This window comes from Anomaloglossus baeobatrachus, chromosome 3 (assembly GCF_048569485.1).
Source record: "Anomaloglossus baeobatrachus isolate aAnoBae1 chromosome 3, aAnoBae1.hap1, whole genome shotgun sequence".
Lineage (NCBI taxonomy): Eukaryota > Metazoa > Chordata > Amphibia > Anura > Aromobatidae > Anomaloglossus > Anomaloglossus baeobatrachus.
Window position 1 is genome coordinate 564,933,533 of NC_134355.1, and position 14,846 is coordinate 564,948,378.

The 14,846-nt window shown below is 40.2% G+C and overlaps 1 protein-coding gene and 1 long non-coding RNA gene across 4 annotated transcripts in view; one reads left to right on the forward strand and one right to left on the reverse strand.

The window, feature by feature from the left end:
* The window catches only part of LOC142296855 (uncharacterized), a 331,759-nt gene that overhangs the window by 181,147 nt on the left and 135,766 nt on the right, over window positions 1-14,846 (reverse strand). The window lies entirely within an intron of this gene.
* The window catches only part of ARHGEF4 (Rho guanine nucleotide exchange factor 4), a 309,794-nt gene that overhangs the window by 157,246 nt on the left and 137,702 nt on the right, over window positions 1-14,846 (forward strand). Inside the window, exons 2-3 of one of the 2 annotated variants that reach the window (XM_075340910.1) lie at window positions 1,935-5,222; window positions 8,759-9,061. In XM_075340910.1, coding sequence (XP_075197025.1) covers window positions 1,935-5,222; window positions 8,759-9,061 — 3,591 coding nt within the window. The remainder of the gene's footprint in view (window positions 1-1,934; window positions 5,223-8,758; window positions 9,062-14,846) is intronic. The other variant, XM_075340911.1, reaches the window with a different exon arrangement.

A 14,846-nucleotide genomic window follows, 5' to 3' on the forward strand; every position in this document is an offset into this window, starting at 1 on the left:
CGCTTGTGAGTCCGCAGCAAAGAATTGAGATACTGTGGCTCGGAAAGCCGCACCGCAAGTCAGTTTTTGCTATGGGCCATACATACACAGTGGCCATGAGATTTTTAAAAATCCCATCCACTGTGTTATACTGTAACAAAAACAGTATACGAAAACACGCTGCATCCAAAACACTGCAAACACTGATCGTGAGCACGTACCCTAATACCTGGAAAATGCCTTTAAGACAACCACTGTTTGGTGACTTCTACGATACCTGGGGATCAGTTTATGTGTATAGTCCCTCGAAAGTCCTCACTGATCAGCTGTTATCACTGAAAGAAGATACAGACAACTGGTTATTTTCAATATATTGATGAATTAGGGTAATAAGGCATTACATGCCATCCATTGAAATGAATAAGTTGCCTGAGTAATGAAAGGATGCCCATGGTCCTCCAGAGACATTTTGTTGCACCCTAATATCATGGAGCATACTATTATATATTTTAAAAACAAAAACAAAAAAAAACAAAAACACATTTATTATGTAATTCATATATTTATTATATATTTTTATAGCATTTCCCCTTAATATAAAATGTGAAAATGTAATATTAGTTCTCGAGTTATCATCTTCTAATCAAACACTTCTTCTTTCTAACTTTTTTTACATGACTCGAAACTTTTCACACTTCTCAGTTGTAATTTTGGAGAACTCTATGTATAACAAGACATTTCACAGAGAGGGGAATCAGCTTAAATCTGAAAAAACAAAGTCAGAACTGAATTTGTTAAAATTTTATAAGAATAGACAGATTATTCAGACATTGGTATTTTTCGTAAGTTAGGGGGTAAATGGCAGACCTATGGTACAGTACTGTTTTCTTAAATGTGTAATATTGAAGGGTGAAGTATTTATTCGCCCACTTCAGATGACTTACTTTCTAAGATCTTCATTGTTATGTTCTCATAACTTGTAAGAAGAGGAGAGAACAATTGACCCTTACATTGGATTACTGAATGTATTTCGATTGTAAGTTCTCAAGGTCGATTACATATCCATAAGTGGATATAAATTTGTGGCTGGTACAGCTTTTTATTAATTACAGGCCTAATATTCTCAGCTGCAGCACACCCAAAACAATTCATATTTCCTACTTGAATATTAATATATATGTTCCTGATGAATTATTGTCAATAAAGTATTTTCTATTAAATAACAAATTGGAGCCTCAAATTGAAAAAGTGGAGCAAAAAGAAGGTATTGAAGATTACAGCAAGTGTTAAGTTGTCCTGATGTTTAACATTTTGAAAGAGATGGAATACTTTATACATAAAAATGTGTTTTGCTTAAAGAGGTTTTCCAATAAGAGACATTTATCACCGATCTATGAGATATCTGATAAAAATGTGATCACTGAGAACCAGTGTCTCGATTTTTCATTCCTCCTTTCTTCAGCTAGGACTGGATTTAGCAGCATGGACACACATGACCACTGGTGCTCCATCCTTTGTCTATGGGACTGTATAGGTGCTGTACTTGGTTATCTTTGCCAGTCCCTTAAAGCCTTGTCACACAAAGAGATAAATCTGCAGCAGATCTGTGGTTGCCGTGAAATTGTGGACAATCAGTGCCAGGTTTGTGGCTGTGTACAAATGGAACAATATGTCCATGATTTCACTGCAACCACAGATCTGCCAAAGATTTATCTCTGTGTGTGACAGGGCATTTAGACTCTTATTGGAGTGACAGTGGTCATCTGTGACCATGCTGCTCTAGCCAATCCTGACCAAAGTGATGAAGAAGGTGGAAATGGGATCCTCTTTCTAGTGATTGTTGGGTGTCTTCCTTACTTCATATGGATAGGAGATCTCTTTTGTGGGAAAACACCTCTAGGATTGAAAATATATTTCATTTCTATCTCATCTTGCACTTTTTTTTATCATTACAGACCCCAGAACTAAATGAAGACACTGAAAATAAAGTAGAATTTAATGAAGACACCAGTGCCGACCATTGTATGCTTGAGTTTGGGTCTTACAGTCAGGACCAAGATGAAGATTACTTTGAAACGAGATCCTACTTCAGCGACAGTCCCTCTGAATTAAAAAGTGAAGTATTTGAGAGCATTTCCGACATTGAGTCTGTTTCTAGTGATGCAACAGATGAACTGAACAGAAGGACAGATTGCATTTTATTAGACAAGGAGGAATCTGTGTATTCAAATTTTACTAAACTCCAAGGAGGCATTTATTCAAAGAGCTTGCAAATCTCAAAAGAGATCGTATGTAGCCAAAAAGCTGAGACCGAGGCCTCTTCCTGTTTACAAACTCAATGCCCATCTCCTCTTAAAAACCTCACATCTGAGTTCAGTGAAGAGCATACTGTGGAGAAAAGCAAGGAGGGTCTTTTTACTCCTAATGTGAACCTAAGAGAGGATACAGAGAATAATAATCTAATTTTGAATGGGTTGCAGCACAATGTGACAGTAATTGAGGAAGGTCCTAGAGGTTTGGTGGTGTCTACAGAGATAACGACAAATACAAAACGGAAAGTTAATGTTATCTCACAGTCAGAAGGTTGTCTAGCTTGTGCACGGTCAGACACAACTATTGTTGCCTCTCACCAAAGTTTGCCTAATATTCATTTTACAATACCTAACCGAAATGATACTGCAGTAGAGTATGATGCAACTAGGGGAGAGATAAGTATAGAAAAAACATTCTCTACAAAAAGTCAGAATCTGGACACATCTTCAGCATTCTTAGATCAGGCCTATGGAGATTTAATGAGGACTTCATCAGAAAAACAAACTCAAGTTGACGAGCCTAATCTTTATCGGGAAGTCTGGAGCCACGGTTCTCATCGACACTGGGATCCAACCAGAGAACTTAATGGATATAACCCACATAATCGTTCTCTTGATGATGATAATTCTGTAGGGTGTGGCTTTTCAGAACCTGACATATGTAAAGACAGAGAAAATAGATTTTTGGTTATATTAAACTCCACAGAAGCTAATACGAGTAATTATAAAGTAAAATCATCTGCAAAGCCAAATGTGCCTGACCACAACATAGACAAGGCAAATAATAGTACAATAGTTAACAATGACACCACCCCAAACCACATGACCATCAAAGAGGAGTCACATCAGGAATCAGATATCATCCATGATTCTTCTAGCAAATCAGGTCTCATCATAATATCCATACAAAGGACAGATGCTCAAGCAACAAGGAACAAACCCAATGATATCCATGTATTAGGAGAACAAGATATACAGACTGGTTCTTGGCAATCACACGATTCACAGGAAAGCAGTCAAATACTTAAGTTCTCCAGTGAGGATTTAGTCAAAGATCAACTTATAAATAAAGATGTAGTTAATGCCAATAGTAGTGGTACAGAGGAGAAAAACTCTACTGAAGCAAAACTAAATATGAAACCCTCATGTGAAATGGGTGCTGATTATATGGCTAATGAAACAAACCAAGTTCAACAAAGTCCTGAAATGTGGGACAAGGTATTAGATCACCCTGATCCTAAAGGAGGCAATCAAGAAGAAAATATTAGTATGAATGCAGAGATGAACAACACAGCATTAGCTAATATATGTGACTTAGATGAAGATTCCATCGTGGAAAAAACTGATTTGTCAAATTCTGTCCAAATACTGAATGATGACCAGAGTGAGGAAAGTACAGATAGCTCAGAGCATCTAGCATTCAGTTTCTCAGATGATGATGAAGACGACATAGAATATGAGAATTTACAAAAGGTAGAAGGTAAAAAGGATGACATGTTTGGACATATACAGGACTTGGCTTTTGAAAGGAAAACAATAAACATGGACTTGGGTTTAATGGATGAAGATGATAAAAGCAACTACTGTAACAGAAACAATTGCACTGAAAATGAAGTCTCTGGAGATGTTACTGATACTAACCAAGAGGTGGAAGAAAGCAAAAATTTGGATTCAAATGACAGTTCTTCTGGATTGCCACCAATTTTAGAGGTTCCTTCAGAAAGCAATAAACCAGCCAAGTCAGAAAGCAACACAAAAGTAGATGATAAAACTGGAAGGACCGTGATTAATGTAGAAAGCAAGCATTTAAATTCCCTTACACCTTCACTTATAACCAGCAGACAGATAGTCAATCTTTGTAAGGATGAGCACTCTTCAGATCTCTCGGATGATGACTTGTATGAAAGTAGCTTTCTCTACAACAGAAGTATGAGAAAAGCTTCAGGATCAGGAAGGATTGACATGGACAATTTTACCCGATTCAGAAGTGATGTTTCAAATGTTAAGATGCCTGAGCCAGTTGAATCATCTTACAGCCAAGATCTTCCAAGGCCTCAATTAGAGAATAGTGATATGAAAATTAGTATTAAAAGCACAGACAGTAAACGGTTAAAAGAGAGACTATCTTGGGCTCATAAGTCATTCTCAAGCCTTTTTGATTTTAAAAATCTAGAAAAAGAGAATACAGCTCAAAACATGGAATCTGATACTAAGGAGGAAAGGAAAAAGATCAGACCTCATCAAATGTCATGGAGAGCCTTACGAAAGAACAAGGAAAGAGATTCACTCAAAAGACTTAGTGTACTAAGTTTATCCACACAAGTTATCAACCCAAGCAAACCAAGGAAAGATTCGAAAGAAAAGATTGATACATATGGTGAGAACCATTCATCAGTGGTCCCAGATTTACTCAGTGGTTCCAGCTACACGGAATTCAATGATAACTACGTATTGTCTACTTCACCAGAATCTGCAGCTGAGAATGTTGATTTAAGAAGGTCTGCTAAGTGTGGCACCACTGCGAATGCAAGGAATTCATTTGATCAGTGTATGAACTACACAATATATAATCCAAATGAACCTTCAATGATGAGACAATCGTCAAGTACGTCCCATGCAAACATGTACTCCATTTCTGACCTTAACTCAATGCCTTGTCGACCAATGAGTCCAAAACCTCAAAGTCAATGGCCTAATTATCAGCGAAAAAGCCTTCGAAATTCCAGGGCAAGTGCCACCTCCATGACTTCTTTAGGAAATTCTTCTCCACTGGATGCTTATTTGGACTCAGCTGAGGCATCCATGGTATTCAAGCCATGGATGGTAAATTCCTTAGAGAATGAAACCTTGAAGGAGGACAGTGGAATTAGCAGTCAGTCCCAAGCCAGTATATACACAACGTCCTCAACTAGTGACTTACTGAAGGAAGATGTAAGTACATTATTGCTCTTTTTGTACAGTATCCATATATTTTTCTTTCTAGAATTTTGTATTACACAATAAACTGCACATAAATTAAAGGGGTTGTCTCATTATGAGATTTCAGAGACGCACCATTCCTCTGCCTCCCAACTTCCTGCTTCCAGGGGACAGTACTTTCCTAATGATTGACAGTTTGCCCCTGTGGTTTGGGCGCGCTGCAGTTGCAAACTGAGCACTTTGCCATAATATAAGCATTAGATACGTGCAGGAAGACTGAAGCTGAAAGGATCTAGCAATCTGTCCAGCTTCAGATCAGCATTTAAAGTGGCATGTAAAAGTTTGGGCACACCTTGTCACAATAACTGCTATTGCGAACAGTTAGGCAAGTTGAAGATGAAATTATCTCTAAAAGGTTAAAGATGACACATTTCCTTTTGTATTTTAGGCAAAATAACAATTTCATCTTTTACATATTAAAATTATCAAAAAAGGAATATGGACCGATGAAAAAGTTTGGGCACCCTGCATGGTTAGTACCTAGTAGCACCCCCTTTGGCAAGTATCACAGCTTGTAAACGCTTTTTGTAGCCAGACAAGAGTCTTTCAGTTCATGTTTGAGGGATTTTTATCTATTCCTCCTTTGTAAAGGTCTTCCATTTCTGTGAGATTCCTGGGTCGCCTTGCATTCGCTGCTTTTTTGAGATCTCATCACCAATTTTCAATGATGTTCTGAGCAGGTGACTGTGAGGGCCATTGTAAAACCTTCAGCTTGTGCCTTTTGAGGAAGTCTACTGTGGATTTTGGTGTGAATTGAGGATCATAATCCATTTGAAGCCATCCTCTTTTTAACTTCAGCTTATTTACAGATGGTGTTATGTTTGCATTGATAATTTGTTGAAATTTCATTGAATCCATTCTTCCCTCTACTTGTGAAATGTTCCCTGTGCCATTGGCTGCAACACAACCCCAAAGTATGATTGAACCACCCCCTGCTTAATGCTTGGCTATATGTTCTTTTCCTGAAATTCTGCATCCTTTTTTCTCCACACACACATACCTTTGATCATTGTGGCTAGAGTTCTATTTTTACCTCATTGGTCCACATGACTTGTTTCCAAAATGCATCAGGCTTGCTTTGATGTTCTTTTGTATACTTTTGATGCTGAATTTTATGGTGAGGATGCAGGAGAGGTTTTCCTCTGATGCCTCTTTCATGAAGATCATATTTGTGCAGGTGTCTCTGAACAGTAAAACAATGTACCACAACTCCAGAGTCTGCTAAATCTTCCTGCAGGTCTTTTGCAGTCAAACAGGGGTTCTGATTTGCCTCTTGAGCAATCCTATGAGCAGCTCTCACAGAAATTTTGCTTGGTCTTCCAGACCTTATCTTGACCTCCACTGTTCCTGACAACTACCATTTCTTAATTACATTTTGAACTGAGGAAAGTGCAATTTGAAAACACTTTTCTATCTTCTTATAAGCTTATAACCATTTTCATTTTCAGAGTGCTAGGCAGCTTCTTAGAAGAATGCTGCTAGAAGAAAGCTGTTTTTCTTTGGCACAAGCATTGAGGAGGCTTGGTTTTTTAACGCTGTGAAATTTACAACACCTGGCCTTTATTAATGATGATAGTGAACAAGTCATAACCCTAACAGGCTTATTAAGGTCTAAATCTTCAAGGGTGCCCAAACTTTTGTATTGGCCCATTTTCCTTTTTGAAATTTTTCAATAGTAAAAGATGAAAATAATTTTTATTTTTGCCTAAAATACAAAAGAAAATGTGTCATTTTTAACTTTATGCCTTTTAGAAATTATGTCATCTTCAACTTGCTTAACTGCTCACAATAATAGAAATTTTGATGACAGGTGACCAAGCTTTTACATGCCACTGTTTAAGCGCTAAAGGAAAGAGCTTCCAAACACATACTCCTTGCCTAGGAAACCAGCCACTAAAGTAACATAATTTTTTTGTTATAAATGCTTCATTGTTGAATTCTTAGGCTAGGTTCGCACACTGCGTCTTTTTGACGCTGTGTTTTTGTGCGTTTTTGGCCGCTAAAAACGCACAAAAACGCACCTGCGTCGAAAAAACGCGATTTGGTGCGTTTTTGGCTGCGTTTTGCTGCGTTTTTGATCTCTGCGTTTTGCTGCGTTTTTCCAATGCATTGCATGGGGGGAAAACGCAGAAAAACGCAGGAAAGAACTGACATGTCCATTTTTTTTTTAACTCAAAAACGCAGGTAAAAAAAACAGATGTGTGCGGACAGCAAAAAAGAAAACTCATAGACTTTGCTGGGGAAGCAAAGTCCTGCAGTTTTGAGGCCAAAAACGCACCCGAAAAACGCACAAAAACGCCGCGAAAAACGCACTGTGCGCACATAGCCTTAAAGTGACGACTCTCAAATTACCAACCCTCTAACTACCAGCAGATGGCGATAGAGGTTTGAACTACAAAACTCCTTGAAAAGAAGCGTTAACGTTTTTATGTGCCAACATCATAGACCTTTGTGGTATTGCACTCACACTTGCTAGTTACTTATGAAACCACATCCTACAAGAGGCCATAATGTATAATTTTGGGTGAAATCTGCAGTTATCCCTAATTTTTAGCATTCAAAACATTCTGATGAAAGAAAAGGTTCATCATGTACCGTACATTGACTTCCTTTCTATTCAGAATTTGTGCAGCTTTCATCAGTTCTAGTTTGAGATGTCAGAATGATGATAGTCCATATACTTTAATTATTAGCATAAGCTGGTTTTGATTTAATAAGGCTGGTTTTCCTTTAAAATGTCTCTTAAAAAGTGAATGTATAGATCACATTTTGATCACTTTCCAGAAATACCTATCAATTAAAGCTTAAAGGTTTTTTTTCCAAGAATATAGTACATTTTAATCAACAGATCTTGGAATAATGGTAAGTTCCACAATTGGACGTGTTAAAAAAAAACATGGTCTCCTGGGCAGGAGAGGACACAAAAGAGAGTATACAGAAAGGACAGCATGGGATCACAGCTGATTATTTTTGTGAGGTAAAACCTTTCCCTGCCTGTCTTGAAAAAAGTTTTGCTTCAAAGAAAGAATTATTTGCATTCCTGTGCTATAATGTCTTATAATGTCTGTATACTTTTTTCCTTCCTCCCCTGCCCAGGAGATGTGGTATGATCAGACCATGTCCCTGTACTGTCAGACACGGCCATTACACAGTACATAGCAGGGACACATATATAAGATTATCTCAGCACAGGAACATTTTTTTTTAATCACACCCAAGAGGCCTGATATGTTCAGACCATGGAAATTATTATTATTATTATTATTATTAATAATAGGCACGAACCGCCCAATTACAGACTTTCATTGAGGTTCAGATCAACTCAGGGTCACAAATCGAACCTTATGTGAGGTTCAACTGCACCCTCCGAGCCGAATTTCCAAAGGTTCGCTCATCTCTAGTTATAAGTCCTCTTTAATTATTTACATATGGGAAGTTTCGGGTCGGTATTGTCTCACAAACTTTTCACTTAAAACTGATACAAACAGGATACTAAACAACAAAATCAACCAACAACTATAAAGATACAGAGGGAGAAAGTCCTTCAGAAGAAGAAGACCTCTGAGTTTCTGGTGTTCACATTTCAAAACACGGACACAAGTAAAACCTCCACATTACCCATGCTGACAACAGTGGAGCGCAAAAAAGAATCAGAGAAAAGAAACACTAGACTGCTGTTCAGGAGCCTCAGCTGTGATGACCTATGGGTAAATCAGAGAAAGCAGGAGATGCAAGTAGACAAGACAGAACGCACAATTCAAGGAGACAGTCTCATAAACAATCAGTCACAAGTAAGAATGGCGTCCATCCTCCGCTCTATCCTCTGCTGTCTTTGGGCACTTCTTTCTTCTTTTCTAATCTTTCTTGTGAATCTTTGCTATGGATGAGGGATCCACAATGGATTTAGTTACATGTCCTTGGCCAGACATAATAAAACAGTCCTATCTCCCGACAGTTTATTATGCGGACCTATGTAACAGTGTGCTCTCAAATGTTGGGTAAGAAACAATATTTGCACTTTTCTCAATTGTTAGCACTTGACATTTTTTAAGTCTTAAAGCTGTTACTCAAGCATTTCTTCTACTTTGTGCTTTTCATCTTGCTGGATTTTAGTGACATGCCTTTCATGGTATCTCACTAGATCATATTCATCTTTTTTGGTTATTAAAAACCTTTTTTGCATTCATCAGCTGTGCATCAAGTGACATTGTATTTTAGAGATGGACCTTGATTCCACGCTTATGAAATTGGTGGTGGTATCATACAGCTTTATGGTAACCATAAAGACGCAGCTTGCAGACCATTTCCATAGAAAACATGGCAATCTTCATGTTCTCTACTAATGCTGGTGTCCAACGCAAGGGTGGATTTTACTCTTCTTTAATCTTATTTCAAGGAAGAACTGTAACTTCTACGGTTGAGTTGAGAAGTTCTATAACAAAGTTATGACGCCTTACATCCAACATATTCCATAATAATCTCATAAATCACTTAGTACAGGCAAAGTAAGATAAGTGGACTATGAGGTTGAAGCCGCCAATAACTTGCTATCAGTTCATCTCACTGAGCTAATTATAGTGTAAACTTGCTTATGTAAAAATCAGCAATTAATATGGTGTACACCTTTGAACATGTGCTCAATAAAATGTATTTAGAAATGATTATTAGTGGTCAGTGATTCCCCTTTAATGCAAGAATACAGTATGTAAATACTAGAAAGGAGCCAACAGGAGACAGAGGTGTATGGACTGATTGTCCACTACTTGCACAATCCCTTCTTTAATGCAACAGGACCACTTGTAAAAAAAAATTATTGAACAAAACTATTCACCTGCTGGATCAACTTCATTCCAGGGATGTTGGCATTATGTCTCTTGGTCCTGATGGCCATGGAGTCCTATTGCATTTAAGAAAGGCTTGTCCAAGTAATGATAATATCACCTTCAGTCTATCAATTTGCATAGGTTCACAAAATGAAGAGCTCGAAAATAAAAATCACCTAAATCTCAGTTGCTCAGATCTCATTGATTAGATGATCTAGAAATCATTTTTCTAAATGTCTTATGTACGCATGTGTGCATATTATATATGCAGTATATATATATATACAGTACAGACCAAATGTTTGGACAAACCTTCTCATCTCTAGAACAACTGTTAAGAGGAGACTTTGTGCAGCAGGCCTTCATGGTAAAATATCTGCTAGGAAACCACTACTAAGGACAGGCAACACAGAAGAGACTTGTTTGGGCTAAAGAACACAAGGAATAGACATTAGACCAGTGGAAATCTGTGCTTTGGTCTGATGAGTCTAAATCTGAGATCTTTGGATTCAACCACCGTGTCTTTGTAGAAAAGGTGAACAGATAGACTCTACATGCCTGGTTCCCACCGTGAAGCATGGAGGAGGAGGTGTGATGGTGTAGGGGTGGTTTGCTGGTGACACTGTTGGGGATTTATTCAAAATTGAAGACATACAGAACCAGCATGGCTACCACAGCATCTTCCAGCGGCATGCTATTCCATCCGGTTTGCGTTTAGTTGGACCATCATTTAGTTTTCAACAGGACAATGAGCCCAAGCACACCTCCAGGCTGTGTAAGGGCTATTTGACTAAGAAGGAGAGTGATGGGGTGCTATGCCAGATGACCTGGCCTCCACAGTCACCAGACCTGAACCCAATCGAGATGGTTTGGGGTGAGCTGGACCATAGAGTGAAGGGAAAAGGGCCAACAAGTGCTAAGCATCTCTGGGAACTTCTTCAAGACTGTTGGAAGACCATTTCTGGTGACTACCTCTTGAAGCTCATCAAGAGAATGCCAAGAGTGTGCAAAGCAGTAATGAAAGCAAAAGGTGGCTACACTAGAATATAAGGCATATTTTTAATTGTTTCACACTTTAAGTATTTCATTCCACATGTTTTAATTCATAGTTTTGATGTCTTCAATGTGAATCTACAATTCCTGACAATAAAGAAACTCTTTGAATGAGAAGGTGTGTCCAAACTTCTGGTCTGTACTGTATAGATATATATATATTGTAGCTCTGGTAGGCAATGGCAGGGACGCAGTAAAGAGGTATACACAGGTTTTCAGTCCAAAAAGGTCAGTGTTTTATTCACACTGCACACAAACATGAATGCACAGTTTTACTTCAGACGGATTCAAAGGAAGAGTCCAGCTTGGTAGCAGCATAACATAAGTCCCAGACATGACAGTCCATTCAGTTGTGGTTTTGCCACAAAATCTCCTTCAGCTTTCCAGCCCAACCACCCACATACTGAGAAGTTCTAGCGGCCTATTTCTGCTGTGCCAATCATACACCTGTGCACATCAGGCATTGCCACAAAACCTGAACTAGAAGAGAAGATCCAGGCCAAAATTAACCTTTTTTCTGCTGCTCACCAGTACAAAAGGCACACGCTGAGAGGAATATACAGTACTCAAAAAAGAAAGGGAACACTTAAGGCTGGACTCACACGAGCGTATGGCATCCGATGCGAGCAGGCTCTGCTGCGAGCGTGAGCCGGGTGTCATGCGACTGTAACCCGATCTAGCGATCGGGTCACAGCTGTGAAGCTGAGTGCAGGCGCTGCGGAGGAGAGGGAGGGGTTAATCCTCCCATCTCCTCCACTGTCAGCCTGTGCGTAGATCGCACTGCACTGGGATAACATCCGAGTGCAGTCCGATGTATCTCTCGCATCCATTCACTTGAATGGGTGCGAGAGATACGGCGGTAGCAGCAAAACGCAGCATGCTGCCGCTTTTCTCGCATCCAGAATCTGGATGCGAGAAAAGCTGACCAACAGCTTAACCTCATTGCCTAACATTGGTCAGAGTGCAATGCGAGAATTTCTCGCATTGCACTCGTCCGATTTTCACGCTCGTGTGAGCGTACCCTTAACAACATAATGGTATTTTAGTGTTCCCTTTATTTTTTTGAGCAGTATATATATATTTATACTAGATGGTGGCCTGATTCTAACGCATCTGGTATTCTAGAATTTATTGTGTAGTTAATGTATGATTTTTGTTTTATATATATATATATATATATATATATGAGAGATGTTGTTGTGTGTAGTTACCAAGTGTTTGCATAGGGCGCTGTAAATGTTCTGGGTGTTGTCTGGGTGGGGGTGTGTGAGAGCGGTGTTGTTTGTGTGTTGCGTTGTGTGTATTGCGTTGTTTGTGGAGCGCTGTGTGTCTGCAGCATTGTGTGTGTGTGGTGCTGTGTATGTTGCGCGGTTTGTGTGGGTGTGTGTGTGTGTGTGGGGTGCGTGTTTTGGGGGGAGGTATGTTTTGTGCAGTGTGTGTGTGTTGCGCAGTGTGTGCGTATATTTGTGTGTGCCGCGGTGTTTGTGTGTTGCGTGTTGTGTGTGTGTGCGGCGTTGTCTGTGGGTGTCTGTGTAGGGCGGTGTCTGTGGTTCCCAGTGTGTGTGTGGTGTGTTGTGCGGTGAGTGTGTGGCGGTGTGTGTGTGTTTTGGGGGGAGGTGTGCACCCCCATCGTGCTCCATCCCCCATGCTGCACCCCCCCCCATGCTGCGCACCCCCATCGTGCTCCATCCTCCATGCTGTGCACCCCCATCATGCTCCATCCCCCATACTGTGCACCCCCCATCGTGCTTCATCCCCCAATGCTGCGCACCCCCAATCGTGTTCCATCCCCCATGCTGCGCACCCCTCAGAGAGGAGTATAATAAGAGGACCATAATAGGAGGAGTATAATAGGAGGAGTAGTCCTGGGGGAAGAGGAGTATAATAGGAGAAGTAGTCCTGGGGGGAGAGGAGTATAATAGGAGAAGTAGTCCTGGGGGGAAAGGAGTATAATAGGAGGAGTAGTCCTGGGGAGAAAGGAGTATAATAGGAGTAGTCCTGGGGGGTAAGGAGTATAATAGGAGGAGTAGTCCTGGGGGGGAGAGGAGTATAATAGGAGAAGTAATCCTGGGGGAGAGGAGTATAATAGGAGAAGTAGTCCCGCGGGAGAGGAGTATAATGGGAGGAGTAGTCCTGGGGGGAGAGGAGTATAATAGGAGGAGTAGTCCTGGGGGGAGAGGAGTATAATAGGAGGAGTAGTCCTGGGGGGAGAGGAGTATAATAGGAGGAGTAGTCCTGGGGGGTAAGGAGTATAATAAGAGGAGTAGTCCTGGGGGAGAGGAGTATAATAGGAGGAGTAGTCCTGGGGGGGAGGTGTCTAATAGGTGGAGTAGTCCTGGGGAGAGGTGTATAGATGCCCAATGTATGCGGGGGGCGGGGCCAAGCGGCCAATGTGTGCAGGGGGTGGGGACGAGCAGCCAATGTGTACGGGGGGCGGGGCCGGGCTGAGCCGAGCGGCTAACGCAACGGTTGTCACTGTAATGACGTCATTTTGGAGACAGACAGACAGACAGAATAAGGCTATTATATATATATATATAGATATGTACAGTATATATGTATATATATATATATATATATATATATATTATACAGTAGAGAGGGAGAGAGAGAGAGAGAGAGTGTGTGTGTATATATATATACAGTTAGGTCCAGAAATATTTGGACAGTGACACAATTTTCGCGAGTTGGGCTCTGCATGCCACCACATTGGATTTGAAATGAAATCTCTACAACAGAATTCAAGTGCAGATTGTAACGTTTAATTTGAAGGTTTGAACAAAAATATCTGATAGAAATTGTAGGAATTGTACACATTTCTTTACAAACACTCCACATTTTAGGAGGTCAAAAGTAATTGGACAAATAAACCAAACCCAAACAAAATATTTTTATTTTCAATATTTTGTTGCGAATCCTTTGGAGGCAATCACTGCCTTAAGTCTGGAACCCATGGACATCACCAAACGCTGGGTTTCCTCCTTCTTAATGCTTTGCCAGGCCTTTACACCCGCAGCCTTCAGGTCTTGCTTGTTTGTGGGTCTTTCCGTCTTAAGTCTGGATTTGAGCAAGTGAAATGCATGCTCAATTGGGTTAAGATCTGGTGATTGACTTGGCCATTGCAGAATGTTCCACTTTTTTGCACTCATGAACTCCTGGGTAGCTTTGGCTGTATGCTTGGGGTCATTGTCCATCTGTACTATGAAGCGCCGTCCGATCAACTTTGCGGCATTTGGCTGAATCTGGGCTGAAAGTATATCCCGGTACACTTCAGAATTCATCCGGCTACTCTTGTCTGCTGTTATGTCATCAATAAATACAAGTGCCCATGCCATCACGTTGCCTCCACCATGTTTTACAGAGGATGTGGTGTGCCTTGGATCATGTGCCGTTCCCTTTCTTCTCCAAACTTTTTTCTTCCCATCATTCTGGTACAGGTTGATCTTTGTCTCATCTGTCCATAGAATACTTTTCCAGAACTGAGCTGGCTTCATGAGGTGTTTTTCAGCAAATTTAACTCTGGCCTGTCTATTTTTGGAATTGATGAATGGTTTGCATCTAGATGTGAACCCTTTGTATTTACTTTCATGGAGTCTTCTCTTTACTGTTGACTTAGAGACAGATACACCTACTTCACTGAGAGTGTTCTGGACTTCAGTTGATGTTGTGAACGGGTTCTTCTTCACCAAAGAAAGTATGC